General features: G+C 43.1%; 2 protein-coding genes across 7 annotated transcripts in view; one reads left to right on the forward strand and one right to left on the reverse strand.

Moving 5' to 3' along the window:
• RILPL1 (Rab interacting lysosomal protein like 1) overlaps positions 1-2,642 on the forward strand; it is a 46,217-nt gene extending 43,575 nt beyond the window's left edge. Inside the window, exons 7-8 of one of the 3 annotated variants that reach the window (XM_077159630.1) lie at positions 361-384; positions 1,728-2,642. In XM_077159630.1, the coding sequence (XP_077015745.1) occupies positions 361-384; positions 1,728-1,872 (169 nt within the window). In that variant the 3' untranslated portion in view covers positions 1,873-2,642. Of the gene's footprint in view, position 1; positions 90-360; positions 385-1,727 lie in introns of all 3 variants that reach the window. The other 2 variants (XM_077159632.1, XM_077159631.1) reach the window with 2 other exon arrangements.
• A 2,306-nt stretch (positions 2,643-4,948) lies between these two features.
• SNRNP35 (small nuclear ribonucleoprotein U11/U12 subunit 35) lies at positions 4,949-9,232 on the reverse strand. 4 transcript variants are annotated; one of them, XM_077159634.1, is made up of 4 exons: positions 9,121-9,232; positions 7,515-7,586; positions 7,212-7,409; positions 4,949-5,811 (listed from the first exon to the last, which is right to left on the reverse strand). In XM_077159634.1, exon 4 carries the CDS (start codon positions 5,806-5,808, stop codon positions 5,068-5,070), a length of 741 nt encoding a protein of 246 aa, XP_077015749.1. In that variant the 5' UTR covers positions 5,809-5,811; positions 7,212-7,409; positions 7,515-7,586; positions 9,121-9,232; the 3' UTR covers positions 4,949-5,067. The 4 variants fall into 4 exon arrangements, with proteins under 4 accessions (XP_077015749.1, XP_077015751.1, XP_077015750.1 ...); XM_077159636.1 differs by lacking the exon at positions 7,515-7,586 and having other exon boundaries at positions 7,230-7,409; positions 9,121-9,230; XM_077159635.1 differs by lacking the exon at positions 7,515-7,586 and having other exon boundaries at positions 7,217-7,409; positions 9,121-9,230.
• Positions 9,233-13,797: the final 4,565 nt, after the last annotated feature.

The raw sequence follows: 13,797 nt of genomic DNA on the forward strand, positions 1-13,797 counted from the left end.
GGATCTTTACTGCCGTAATGCCCATGGTAGCAGCTGGACTGATAATAGATGACCCCACGCTGCAGCCTCTCAGACGACTTGTTTCCCTTGTAGGCACTGGTCTTGTGGGGTTTGGGGGCTTTCGTTTTGAGTTGAGCCTTTGCAGTGCTCGTGGCTGCTGCTGGAGCTGGCCTGGCCTCTTTGCCTATGCAGCCTGCATGGCCATCATCTGCCTGTTCCCTTCAGAAATGGGTTTCAATTGTGAAAACTGCCACTCCGCTCCACCTGCACGGTTGATGCTTCAGAGTTCTTTGCTCTGTCACCAATAATTCTTTTTGTCTCTTCTGTTTCCGTTCTAAACCCACCTTGTCCATGATCCAGTAAAGAAGGTCCTTTAAGTGACGGGTCAGTAATCATTGCCCACGGCGGTTCCCCGATTCCCTGAGTGATGCTAACACTGTGTTTCCAATCTTCACGCCATGGCTTTCTAAACTGCTTTTGTTTTGCCCAAGCCATCCCCAGGAAGCCATTTGATCTTGTTAAAGAAAGGAAAGCAGAGAGGGCACCAAGTCTTGATTCTTTCTGTGTCCCCCTGGACAGGAAGTGCTAAATGGCTTTCCTGCTTACTTGGACCCTTTAAAAGGTGAAGTGTAACAGAGCTTTGTTGCTGTGTATTTTTGGCCTACTATTTCCCCACACTGACCCACCCTGTGGAGAGAGGTCACCGACAGTCCCAGCATGCAGTTCATGCCTTCACCTGCTAGCACACCTACCTGCCTTAGAGAAAAGAGAGCTTTGGAGAACTTCTCAGGATGGGCCAGCTCAAGTTTCCTGACCAGGATCCTACGAGCTGTCCATATGGACTTGAAGCCGCCCTTGATTTAAATGGGCTGCTTTGCAAGCTTTTTACTTGTGACTTTAGGCATCAGACAGCACACCCTGATCATCATGCAATACTCACAGCAATTTTTAAAATATTTCTTGGTCTGCATTTGCTGTTGCTATGTAGCTAGTAACAGGGATAAAGTCTAAAGGCTTTTACCATTAAATCAAGTTTTGACCCTCTAAATTGATGTTTCCCAAATTTCAATCACATATTACATTCATATCTTTTATTTAATCAGAGAACCATATGCACTGAATTTACCTAATGGTTTTTAATTGCTTTATTTTTCCTAATTAAAAATCTACTTTGGCCTCATCCTAAGCATAATATCCATAAACTCTGAGCTTTGATGTGCGGCTTATATATTTTCCTGATTCATATTAAATAAATATGTAGCTAATTTTAAATATTCATCTACCTACATAAAAATCATCAGACATCCCATGTTGCTTTCACACATTACTTTTTCTGCATAGTTAGGCTAATTAAAGGGATCCATGATTTATTTTTCCATTAGCTTTTTTTTTTTTAGTCATTTTTCCCCCAATACTTTTATTCCCACCAGCAAAGGGCAGAACCCCTCAGTAGTGGCTACGGTGTTGAGAGATCCATCACATGCCACCTACACACACGCCCCATTCACAGTGTGTCACCTCCATGGTACCAAGACTTTAAAGACACCAAGACTCCCCCGCTGCTTTCTTAGAATAACCCTGATCCGCACCTCCAACTTTTTCTTTCACAACTTGCGTTGATTTGCTCCCTTCCACGTTCGCTGCTCCATGTCCCTGGCAGTGTCAGATGTGATGTGCGTGGCAAAGGGGAGGCTCTCATGTCTCTCTTTCCTTTTTTTTGCGAAAAGGTTTAGCTTCTTCTCCCGGGATAAACGGCGCCTGGGCAGCACGCACAGGAGTGTGCACATCCAGGAGTCCTTCGGCCAGTGGGCGGTCTCGCACCGGGACGACGGTTACACGGAGCAAGGACAGGAAGCCTTGCAGCACCTGTGACCCGGGCCCCTGTGCCGTGGGGGCCTGAGCCCACTCCCGCCAGCGCCCGCGGCCGAACCTGGCAGCCCCGGGGGTCCCTGCCTCGCACCCCCCTCGGCTGTTTCAAAACTGATCCCTCAAACAGACTGTCTGCTTTGGGGAAGGACATTGAAAAACTGATGCCAAACTCTAAAGAAATGTCTATTTATACCCAGGGCTATCACCGTTTCTATTAGGTGACTATGATCCTTTTAGTTTATATATTTAATAATGCCAGGCGCGGAGACCAGATTTTTGCAGTCACGTCGGTAACACGAGTTTCTCTGAACCAAATACTACACGTGCCGCTGTAATTTGCAGTTTGATGTGCTTTGTAGAAAATTCTATGTCTAGAGATTTTATTATCATGTTTGTCATACTTAAGTGTGGAGGGAGGGCATACTTAAGTGTGGAGGGAGGGAGGCAGTAGGCTTTCACTTATTATGTTCATGATGTTCCCATGGTGATAGCATTTTCTATAGGATACTTATCGGTTGGACAAAGGAAGCCTCTGAAGTCACAGGACAAGCTGACTGAGCTGGGACACAAAGTACTAGAAAAATAAGGACACCAGTCCCCACTCCAGGAAACTGGAGACAAGTTTGCAAGAGCCGGTGGTTCTCTATTATACCTTGTTGCTGATGATGCCTAGAGCATGTAGCTATACACATCAAGGGAGTGTGCCTTGGAATCTGCTGTGAGTTATGCAGTACTAACCAAACAAAGTTGCTAAGGATGAGAGATTGCAACAATTTCTGTGTGGGTTGTTTTTTTTTTCCTGGCATCTTTTTCCCTTTTAGCGTACACTATGTCAAATACTTAGTCCCCTGCTAAGAAGACAAATGTCTCAAGCAGATTGGGAACGGGGGTGGGGTGGATGTGGGGTTGAGAGTGGGGACTGCCTAGGAGATGCGGGCTGGCAGGTGGGGGAGACTCAACAGAGCAAAGGCGGTAACTAAAAAGATGGCTTGAGGACCGCGGGGCTGGCTAACTCTCCGTGCTGCTGTGGCAGATGGAGAGCCAGATGCCCTTATCTGCAACTGGTGATTTGGGGTGCTGCCCAAATAGCACTATCTTTCTCTCCACCCACATATCTTCCAGGGCACAGAGCCGGGTGCTCACAGATTGAGAGAGCATTTCCTAACACAAGCACTCCGGGGCATCCGGCAGGGGCAGCTTCTACACGTTTTACCTAAGAAACATCAGATCAATATGCAGAGTCTATAACGGACTCCATTCCCATGCTGCTGAAAAGATGATCAGACAGGATAATGTTGTTGCTTTGCAGCACTCGTTCTCCAACCTGGCTGCTCATTAGAGTTTGTTGGAATTTATTCTGAGATTGTAAAAACCATGTATACTGAGGAAGTCTCTTGCTGCCCCTGGCCGCCCTTAGTTGCCCTTCCCACAGGCAGCCAGTGTTATCCATTTCTGGATTATCTTTCCCCAAATAGCTTGTAAATATACATGCAATTATATAAATATATACATTTTTTTAAACACCTCCTTTCTTTTTCTACATAAATGGTGGCGTACTACATGTGCTAGTCTATACTTCTCGTTTCTTCAATTAACATATCCTAGGGATCACTTTATATCAATACACAGATAGCAGTTCTCAGCCATGGGTTATTTGGTTCCCCGGGGTGTATCTGGCAATGTCTGGAGACATCTTTGCTTGTCACAACTGGAGCAGTGCTATAGGCATCCAGTGACTAGAGGCCAGGGAGGCTGCTCAACATCCTACAATGCACAGGACAGCACCTACATCTGGGCCCTCAGCCCAAAATTGCAAAATAAAAAACAAACAAAAAACACTTTATAAATGAAAGGTGGGTAGAATCAGAGATGTGTTCCCACAAGATCATTTTCTGAGACTTGGGAAATAGTAAAATTCTGCACTGGAAATTTACAAAGGGAAGAGTGCATTCATCTTCTAAAATTGTTCTAACAGCTTACAGCAATTTTAAGACATAGCAGGTTGGTGCCACTCCCTAACAATGCGAGTCATACTCTGATGCAAAAACCCAGTATTGAACGTGTGAGACTTGGTACTGAATCAGATGTTTATTTTGATTGAAATATCTTGAATTTAAGAACTTGAACTTTCAAAGATACAGCCATTGATAAAACAAAAATGTTTTTGAAAAACCTATGAACAGTACGATAGTTGTCAAAGCCTTCAGAAGGTCAGTAGATCTCTCAAGCTAAACAGAAGCCAAGGGATCAAGAGGGAAAAGAAGGGTGCTGGGTGGTTCAGTGGTAGAATGCTCCCCTGCCACGTGGGAGACCTGGGTTCAATTCCCGGCCCATGCACCACCTCCCATACCCCCCCCCCCCCCAAAAAAGAGGAAAATAAAAGTTAACCCATCAGAACCAGTTGCACTCCTTCACTGAATCCCACACCACTCCTTGGTCTTCATTTTCATTCCACTTCCACTTCTGTTATGCTTTATTTTTTAAAAGAGCTGAACGACTGCCATAGACCACAGCCCTGCAACTTCGGTTATTTTAAATGCTGACCCAAAAAAAAAAGGCAGTCAGCATTTGGCTCCGAGAGTGAAGTTACATTTGTTCAAGAGTAGCTAGCTGGCTACTGACCCAGAGCACTGCGTAGGCTGGTTTCAAGTGACTCTGGACATTCTCCTTGGATGCCCTTTTCTATCCCACTTTTATTTCAATTCAGCAAACCCTTATACTAAGGATATAAAAGAAGGAAAAGGTACAGCCTGGTTCCTATTCTAGGGCAGATTAGGGTTCCCAGGGGTCAGATGAATGCAAATGATATTAAGTCATCAACTCTTTTTGCCAGCCATTCAAAAGGATCATTTCCAAGAGGAGAAAATCAAAACAAAGTCTCTCCTGCCAAATTAAATGAGAATGGTGTCTCTTTACACATGCCCTTCCATACAGATGCCAGAAACTAAACACTGTTTTTCAGTCCTACTAAATAAGATGTCCTCAGACCTATGAGATGAGGAAGGTAAAGTCAGAATTATCAGCATGTTCACACTGAACCAGGGTTCCAGATGGGAAAGAAAACATACTCCAAGCTCCGTTCTCATCAGTGAGTTTTATTCGACCATTAAACCACATCCTGTATACGGGCCATGCGGGTCACCCTTGCTCTCCTGATAATACTTTACCTTCATCTCTATTTCTGTTGTTGTTGAGCCTCTATTTACTTCTATCCCTCTTTTCCCTCCCCTTGATCCTATCCTCCCTAAAGTCCCTCTCTCTTTCCCAGTCATTTTCAGGCCAGACCCTGGCGGGCTCTCTTTCCTGCCATCGCTTTTCCCGGCCCCTGTCATGGTCTCGGTCCCTGGTCCTTGAGTCCCAGTGTCTTTCTCGGGATCGTGATCGCTCCTTCCTTTCCCTTTTCCCCTCTCTGTAAAGGTCGTTTTTAACAACTGGCAAGTTAATAGGTTTTCGAAAAGGCCGATCCCGGCCCCCAAATCTCAGCTGCCCAGATTCCTTTTTTCCCCCCAGACCTCCTCCAAGTCTCCGGGGAATCCAGCCTTTGAGGGTCCTTTCCAACTCGTAGTCCACAAATATCTCGTGCTGGTCAATCACTAGGCCATCGGCATCTCTGTAGGCTTTCAAAAGAGAACGTTCCTCTTTGTATTCTATGAACGCATAGCCCTTTGAGAAGCCAGTGACCAAGTCCCTTACCAGCCGGAGCCTCCGGATGTCACCGTATCGAGAAAATACTTCCTTTAGCTTCTCCTCTTTGGTCTGCAGGTTTAGTCTTGCCACAAACAGGGTGAGGATGGGATCTCCCGTGACACCTTTGTTGGGGACGTATCGTGCCAACATTGCCCTCCAGACAGCGCGGTCATGTGGCTCTTCATCAGTGCCATCGATGCTGCCAGCCTTGAGCGGGTCATACTCCTTGGCAATGGGCATCCAGTCATTCATGGTCTAAGAATGAGAACAGCGAGCATTTATGTAGCATCGACTCCATGCCCAGCACTCATTCAATCCACCACTGCCCCATGCCCTTCCTGCAGAGAGGACAGGAAGCAGAGAGTCCCTGAAGTTAAGGCCTCCCGCCTAGGGAACGGGGACACAGGATCAAAGCCAGGCAGTTAGAACCGCCCTCCACCCTCCCTCCCAGGAAAAAGCAGAGAACAGTGCACTTGAGTTTGATCCACATGTGTGATCAAAATCCAGGCTCGTCTCACGGAGATTCTAAAGTGCTCCTAGGACAACCAGCCTGGGAACCACTGTGAAAAATGGCACATTAAAACTATCCCCATTTTTTAAACATAAACCTACATAGAGAACGGGACAATAACCCTCCTTGTACTCCTCACCCAGGCCTAACGATGGCCAAAATGGGGCCAGTCTTGTGTCATCTACAGCCACACGCACTACCGGTCCAGGATAATTTTGAAGAAAATTCTAGATACTACATCATTCGTGTGTAAATATTTCAGTATGCATCACCAAAAGATAAGGATTTTTTAAAGCAAAGCAACAAGAGAAAATGGCCATTTGAATGCAGTAATTTGCATGCGGCAGTAAACAGACAGCAAATCTAAGACCACAGTGACCTATCAGCAGTCTCTTTGGTACAAAAGGAATATGGAATTTCTTCCCACCTCCCTCGCTGATAATCAGTTTATGCCTTGGAGCAGGAGAATTGATTGGAATGGTAATTTTAGCCCAGCAAGCACACTTCAGCTGTCATTCATTCTGATACATGGTAATTAATTCATGTGAATCTTGCTGGAAATAATTAGGTGCTTGCCAACATTTCAGATGCCACCGATGCTTCTATGACCAGCTCTGTAAAACTGGAGCCACTGCTGGAATATATTATTTAAAACCAGGGCTCTTTGAAATAAATCTGGTAATCTTCATTCTTAGCAGTATCTTCCTATCATATTTATTAAAATATCTGTTACATTCCCCCTCTTAATTTTTTCTAAAAGACCTTTCTGTCTTTGTTCTTCCTTAGTTTATGGGTTATGCAGGGGGAATGACTCTATGGGGTAACACTGTGGAGTCCCCCACAGCTTAGTAAAAACGTCACATATCCACAGGACAAAATCCAAGGTCAGTGTCACTGCACCCAAGGCACCAGACCCTCCCTTAGCCTCTCACCACACCCAACACAAACCTATTCTTAAGTACCCACGATGGCTCCTCAGTCCTAAACCTGCCCTAATTCCCCAGCTCCACGTAGTTCCCTGTGCAGTCTCCTCTGCTGAGAAGTTTCCTTTTCACCACCACATCTCCACTTTTGGAAATCTTAGTGGTCCTTCCAAATTGAAACTCCTTCCCCATGAAGCACATTCATCCCCGCCACAACTCACTGTACTTTTCCGTAATACCGGTCACGTTTTGCCCAATCCACAGTAAACACTCTTCAGTCTATTGTCTGCCTGGTGAACGCTGGGGAACTGAAGTGATTCCAAGCAAAATTCACACGACGGCTTTATCCAAGTCAGACAAAAAGGATCACGTCATTGAGAACCAAGAGGCAGGACCACATTACAATGTCTGCTGCCAAGCTGTAAAGGGAAGGTAATATACGTTTGTCACTGTGAACTTGCAGCTTTGGAGAAGATGACAGACAGCTGGAGCAGTAGACGGAGAACAGAAGGAGAATGGGACACCTTATTTTAGTCCGATCTTGGCTCTGGGCCTAATTCATCTTGTATCTTCTCTGTCTCTCGTGGCTGAAATTTCTCCACGTGAAAAAAAGAAGAGATTACACTATGTCATTTCAGTCTTCCCTTGTTCTGGTATTTTCTGTTAACGATTCCATTCTACTAGCCCTGAATTTCTTGGATTCTCATTTTACTTACCACCTCCATCAGAGGGTTGCAGAGAAAAATAAGCATCATCATAATTATAGTTCATTTGTAATAAACACTTAGGGACTGCCCGGTGCTATCCTGTCCTAAGCGCTTAATTCGTCTCACCCTCTCAATATCAGGAAGGAGCAACTACTATTATTGCCATTTCACTTGAGAAAAATGAGAAACAAAAATGCCGTCTTTTACCCCAAATCGCAAACCTCTGAAGTAGCCCAACTGGGGAGTAAGAACCCAGGGGCTGTTTGAAAACCACAGCTTATGCTCTTAACCATTTCTTTAAACGGGTTTCATAAAATATAAAGCTTTGGAGATGGTGTGTAAAAAAATCACTGGGATTCTGGCTGTGTGGGGCTAAGACCTCTTCCTCTCCGCAGGTGGAAAAAGAATCCCTTCCCCATTCATCAGGAAAAGTCACAAATATCTACCAAATAATACTGTACACAGAGCTTCTGTTCAAAGCCTTAAGAGTTCTTCAAAAGAAAATGTGAAGAGAATCACAGAGAAACTCAGATTTGCTTCTCTCCCTCATCAGCATACATCTATTGATAACTAACTGCCAAGAAAACGACACGCTTCACCACGTCACATTACTCTTTCTAGGTGTATTTCTTTCGTGGCAGCTTTTTTTTTCCTTCGAGATTTCTTACAATAATCTCTTTGGATTTTTAGAGTCACAACATTATTTCCTAAGAGTGGATGAGATTTGAGGTGTGGGTGGAGCAACTAACCATTAAGGACAAAAATGTGAGAAAACAGAAACAAGCCCCGGATTGGGAGTCAGAAGTCCTAGGGTGAAGGCCAGTCCTCCTATCTTGGTCAAAATGTAAATCTTTTAAATTGTGAATTTAAGGATTCTTCTAAGATGTTGCTAAATAACACTACATTGGGTTTTTGTGGAAATTAGATAGAAAAATGCCTACAAAAGTGTTTTATAATTATAAGTGACAATACAAATAAAAACTATTAAAAAAAGAAGCAGCAGCAGCCCGCCCGCTTTTCGCGTCTTGGGAAACGAGACTTTCCCGCCTTTACCCCCCAAGCAGGAAAACCTGAAGCGGGACCCACAGAGCTCCACCGGGCATGCGCAGTGGCGCCGCGGAAGCAAAATCGGAAGTCTCGGCGAAAAAGCCTTATAATATCAATCCCTCTTCGCGGGCCTCCGCCTTGGTCGCCGGCCCTCAACACTGGTTTCCCCAAACCCTGGATGGGCACAGCTGGAAGGCGCCAGCTCTCTAACTCAGCTCTCGTTCCCGTTCTCCGCACCATAACCCCAAAAGGTCTCCCCTCCTTTGCCAGATCCCAACATGGCGGCCCAGACGAAAGCGGACACGCCATCCAAGCCGAAATCCCTCCTCGTCGCCAGCGCAGGTCCTACACACCCCTCCAGGCCTCTTTCACTTACCAGAGCAAGGGTCAGCCTTCCTTTCCCACCGAGACTGGCTACCGGCTTGAGGCGACAGAAGATTCCTTGTGTATTCCATGACCCGACCTTTACATTGGGAGAAACAGATTCGCCACGGGCACTCTCTTCGCTTTTAAATTGGGAAAGTTAATCGAATGCATTAAGAAGCAAGAGTTATCAGTTCTTTAGAGTGAGCTTTTAATATTTGCGATTTTTATACGAAAATAGAAGCTTCTAAATGGAGCTTTTGAGATGAAAGACTATCGAATGTGCAGTTGAGGGGTAACAGTTGAATTTCTCTCTGAGGGGATTTTTTTTTTAGAGTCGCGGAGGTTTTAGTTCAGAGACTAACTTTGAAGATTTGATTACATCCTGCTTCATCCCCCCGGGAATACGTACACAGGTTCCCGTGAAATTTCGTGCAGTTTAAAATTTTTTTTCAGAGTTTCACTAACTGAGATCTGATTTCTTCACTTCTCATGCACGCAAAAACGGTTTTCCAAAGTGGCCCCGAGTTCTTGACGTTTGAATTTCTTGGTAGCTTGTTAAAATGCTCTTTCCTGAGCCCCGACACAAATGTATGACTTCGGACTTGCTGGAAATTTGCAGTTTTTGCAGGTTCCCAGCTAGTTTTTCAGGCATACTGAAAGGCCCCTGACGTTAGAGTCAAGGTTGAAACCCAGATTTAGAACCTCGAGGGTTGGGGAAGGAAGCCGTGGGGGCAAATTGATATTTGTAAATAAGTGTGTTAAATGCATTCCAATTATGCCTTGTTCTGGTTACGTCAGTACGTACATTCGATTAGATTAGGACTTGATTATGTTAAATTTGAAATTTGTTGGTACAGTCCTTTCTTAAATTTGATTGTAAGTGTCTTCGGAAATTCCTCAGCCACTCATTTTCTGATTAATCTTTACAAGTGAGTAGTTTCTGCAGATGACTGATTTAATCTCCGTTCTAATCTTACTCTTAGAAGGTAATCTTATCTTTAATTACTTAATTACTGTGCTACGGCTACCTACTCTTTATCGGATTTTATTATATAGATGAAACAGGTTCTAAATATTTCTTTACAGTACATTTTTAAATTATAATAAGGTTTTAGAAAAAAAGAGCAGTTTCTATACTTGTAAAATCTATGTTTAAAAATATTCGTGTGTATTCCAGTTGCAACTACCCAGATCCTGGTTTCTAATACCATTCTCCAGTGAGAGAAACAAAGCTCCTTGGAGAAATAGCTGATTGCTTGGAGCAACTTGTAGAGCCAGTAAGTAAGGAAGTGCTAAAAACAAGCACATACGTTCAGTGTGGGTGTATGTGAAAGGGACCCAGGAGCCAACTGAAAGTGCTCCCTGTGCCAAAGTTGGAACAAGTAAGAACAATTTATCAAGTAGAATTATATTATATCCCAAAGTAAAAAAAAAAAAACCGCAAGAGTCCATACTGATATAAATAAATGAATGAATTCAGTAATAAATGGATGAGAAGAGACAAAGCTCCCATGCAGAATAATTCCAGATAATTTATGTATTCTTTCCTGAAGAAGGTGGTGAGCTCTTACTCTCTAAGTGTTGGCTGATCACAGTGACTGCCTTTCAAAGAGGGGGAAACAAAAGAGTAACTTTGCAGTGGAAAAACCTGACAAAAAGTATCCCAGCCAAATGATCATGGTCTTTATTTAAGGACTATACTTAAGATTTGTGCACTTTGCTGTAAAAATGAAAAGGTAAATATATATGCGTGTGACTGTTTCTAGCCATTTGTGACTAAATTTCAACTTAAACTCATAAAAATTAAATAAAATTAAAAGCTAAGCTCCTCAGCTGCATCTGCCCATTTCAAGTGCCCCCAGTAGCCATATATGACTTACAATATTGGAGCCTGCAGAGAACATTTCCATCCTTGCAGAAGGCTGATTGTGAAGAGTGCTGTTCCAAAGAAACAGAATGCCTGTCACAAATGTCATTTAAAATTTTATGATAGCTACATTAAAAAAGGAAAAAGAAATAGGTGACACTAATTTCAATAATATATTTTGTTTAACTCAATACGTCCAAAATATCTTTTTAATGTCTCATCCATAAAAAAATCATTAGTGAGATACTTTACATTCCTCTTTTGGCACTAAGTCTTATAAATCGAGTACTCACAGCACATTAGCCACATTTCAAGTGCTTGGTAGACACCTACTAGTGGCCTACTGCATTATGCAGTGCAGGTCTAGACGGTTTTACCAAACTGTTAACTGCGGTTGCCTGTGGGGATAATGGTGGGATTTGGCAGGAGAATACCTCTGACTTTTAACCGTAGTTACTCAAGTAACATTTGAATTTGCTGTACAATGAGCATTTATTCATGTATTTCTTGTGCAAGTTGGGTCCTCTGGTAAGCAGATGGCCAGTCTGATTTAGGAGAGCAGGAGGCTATTGGGGTAACACCTGTGATTCTTAAGGAAGATGGAAGCAGAGCAGGGCAGAGGGGAAGCCTTTAGACAATATTGCAGGGCAGACCTCTATGAAAGGAAAGAAGAAAGAAAGCATTGGGAGGGGAGAACCTCAGACTACAATGTAGATTTGACCCACCCAAGGGCGTAGCTTCAGAGCAAAGACAGCCCAATGCTGGACAGAAATGGCCAGGTCCTATTATCTCTGTTGGGCTTGGTCACCGGCTGAGGCCTGCCTGGGAAAAGTGTGGTCTCTTGACACTGGGGCAGAATCCTAGGTACTGCCAGCTGGAGGCTCTAAACAGACTCCCCTTCTCATGCTGAGAAGGCCAAGTTCTTTCTTGGAGGGTGATATCAAAGGCACACCTCCATGATGCCACATCTGTATAATTAGAAGCACATTCTATTGCTGTTTTCTGGGATTTTTGTTTTTTACTTTTCTTTTCAATGGAATGTGCTCGATGTCTCTATAATTTTGTTCAGGTGACTATAGAACCTGCAAAAGCTGTTGCTGCTATTGCTGCATAATATACTGCTATTGGTCTTTGTGTATATATATATATATATATATAATTTGAATTTTTGGAAACTTTAGCTTTGCTGTCAACTTTGGAAAAAGTATCCCAGTTGTACCATGTTGAGTTGGCATTGTACAGGAATTAACAGTTATATTGGTCTAGAAACATTAAACTTAAATTTTTTTTCCATTTGTACAGGGGTAACACACTGTATTAAACATGTAAGTTCTTATCTGCATGGGTTTCATTACAGAGATGAATAAAGTATTTTCTAAATAATGAAAAAAAATACATTACAATACCGTTTCACAAACCAAGCACAATATCTGGAGGGCAACGCGGACCATCCTACTAGATATTTCTATGGAAAGTTCACACTAATGGGATCATAACAGCGAACAGTATTATCTGCCAGGCCCTCGGCTAAACTCATTTAATTCTCTCACCAACTCTGTAAAGTGAGTGTTATTACAGAATGGTGTTGGAACGAGGACTGGGTGAAGGACTTCATCCCTTCATCATAACCTCACCCTGAGCAGAGTAATGCTCTCATGCAAAGCAACTCAAAACGAGTACTTTGGGCACTACCCTACCTGCACACAGATTATTTTCTTTGAGACCTTAAACTCCTAAGGTGAAGTCCTTGGCCCGGGATTGCAGGCATTCAAACCAAACGCAAGAATCTCCAAAACCCTTACTGTTTCCGTGCATGATATTAGGCTAGTAATACTAGAAAATAATTTAGAGAGCAGGAAGAAGCACATACTGAATGTGTCACTCAGGAAATAAATGGTGCCGCAGATAATTCAGAAGAGCGTAAGATCTCCTATACTTAGATGTACCAAATGAGACTAAGAGACGTTTGCTAATGGAACTTTGCTATTTGTGGACATTTGCCCCAGCCATTTACAGCTCCATTTTAATTGTTTGAACCACCCACTTACTTTTGCTTCTCATATCACCTTTTTTCTTTGTTTAACCATGAGTTAAGCATGATCTTATTTCACTCCCCTTTTTTCAGTCATTCCTTGGTTTCTACCCAAAGTGAAGAAAAATAATAGTGCAGCTGCACAGTGCCGCATGCCTGCCTTAAATCTCAAAGAAAGAATGTTCTTGAAATTTTTTTTTAATACTTTGTATAATGGTGTTTCACTGGGACTTTCCCTCTCTCCACATTGAGACTTAAAAAAAAAAAACTTTATTGTAGATGTATCCTTTGTGTATTATTGACCTGACTTGACATATCCTGTTCTCAAACAATTGCACAAACTAGAGAGATTTCTTATACTTCATACTTTGGTGAGAAAATAGTTTATAATAATTAGGACAGCTGTCAGTTTTAGTGCACTTACTGTTCTGAGTACTTCACAGCAATCCTATGAAGTAGATTCTGTCATTTTCTCCCCATTTTACAGTTGGGAAAATTGAGTCTGGTGGTAATTTATTTGCCTAGGGTCACACAGCTTGCAAAAGGGAGAGCTGGGATTTGAACACTTTTGATCGGGCTTTAGAACCCTATCTCTTAAACACCATGCCATCACTCACTGTTCTCAGTCTTGAGCGTGTCTCAGAACTACCTGGAAGTCTTGTTAATACACAGACTGCTGGGCCCCACCCTCAGAGTTTCTGATTCAGTAGGTCTGAGCCGGAAACCTGGAAATTTGCATTTCTAACAAATTTCCACGTGATGTGGAGGTGGCTGGTTCCAGACCCCAC

The sequence above is a fragment of the Tamandua tetradactyla genome, chromosome 5, assembly GCF_023851605.1.
Source record: "Tamandua tetradactyla isolate mTamTet1 chromosome 5, mTamTet1.pri, whole genome shotgun sequence".
NCBI classification, from domain to species: Eukaryota; Metazoa; Chordata; class Mammalia; order Pilosa; family Myrmecophagidae; genus Tamandua; species Tamandua tetradactyla.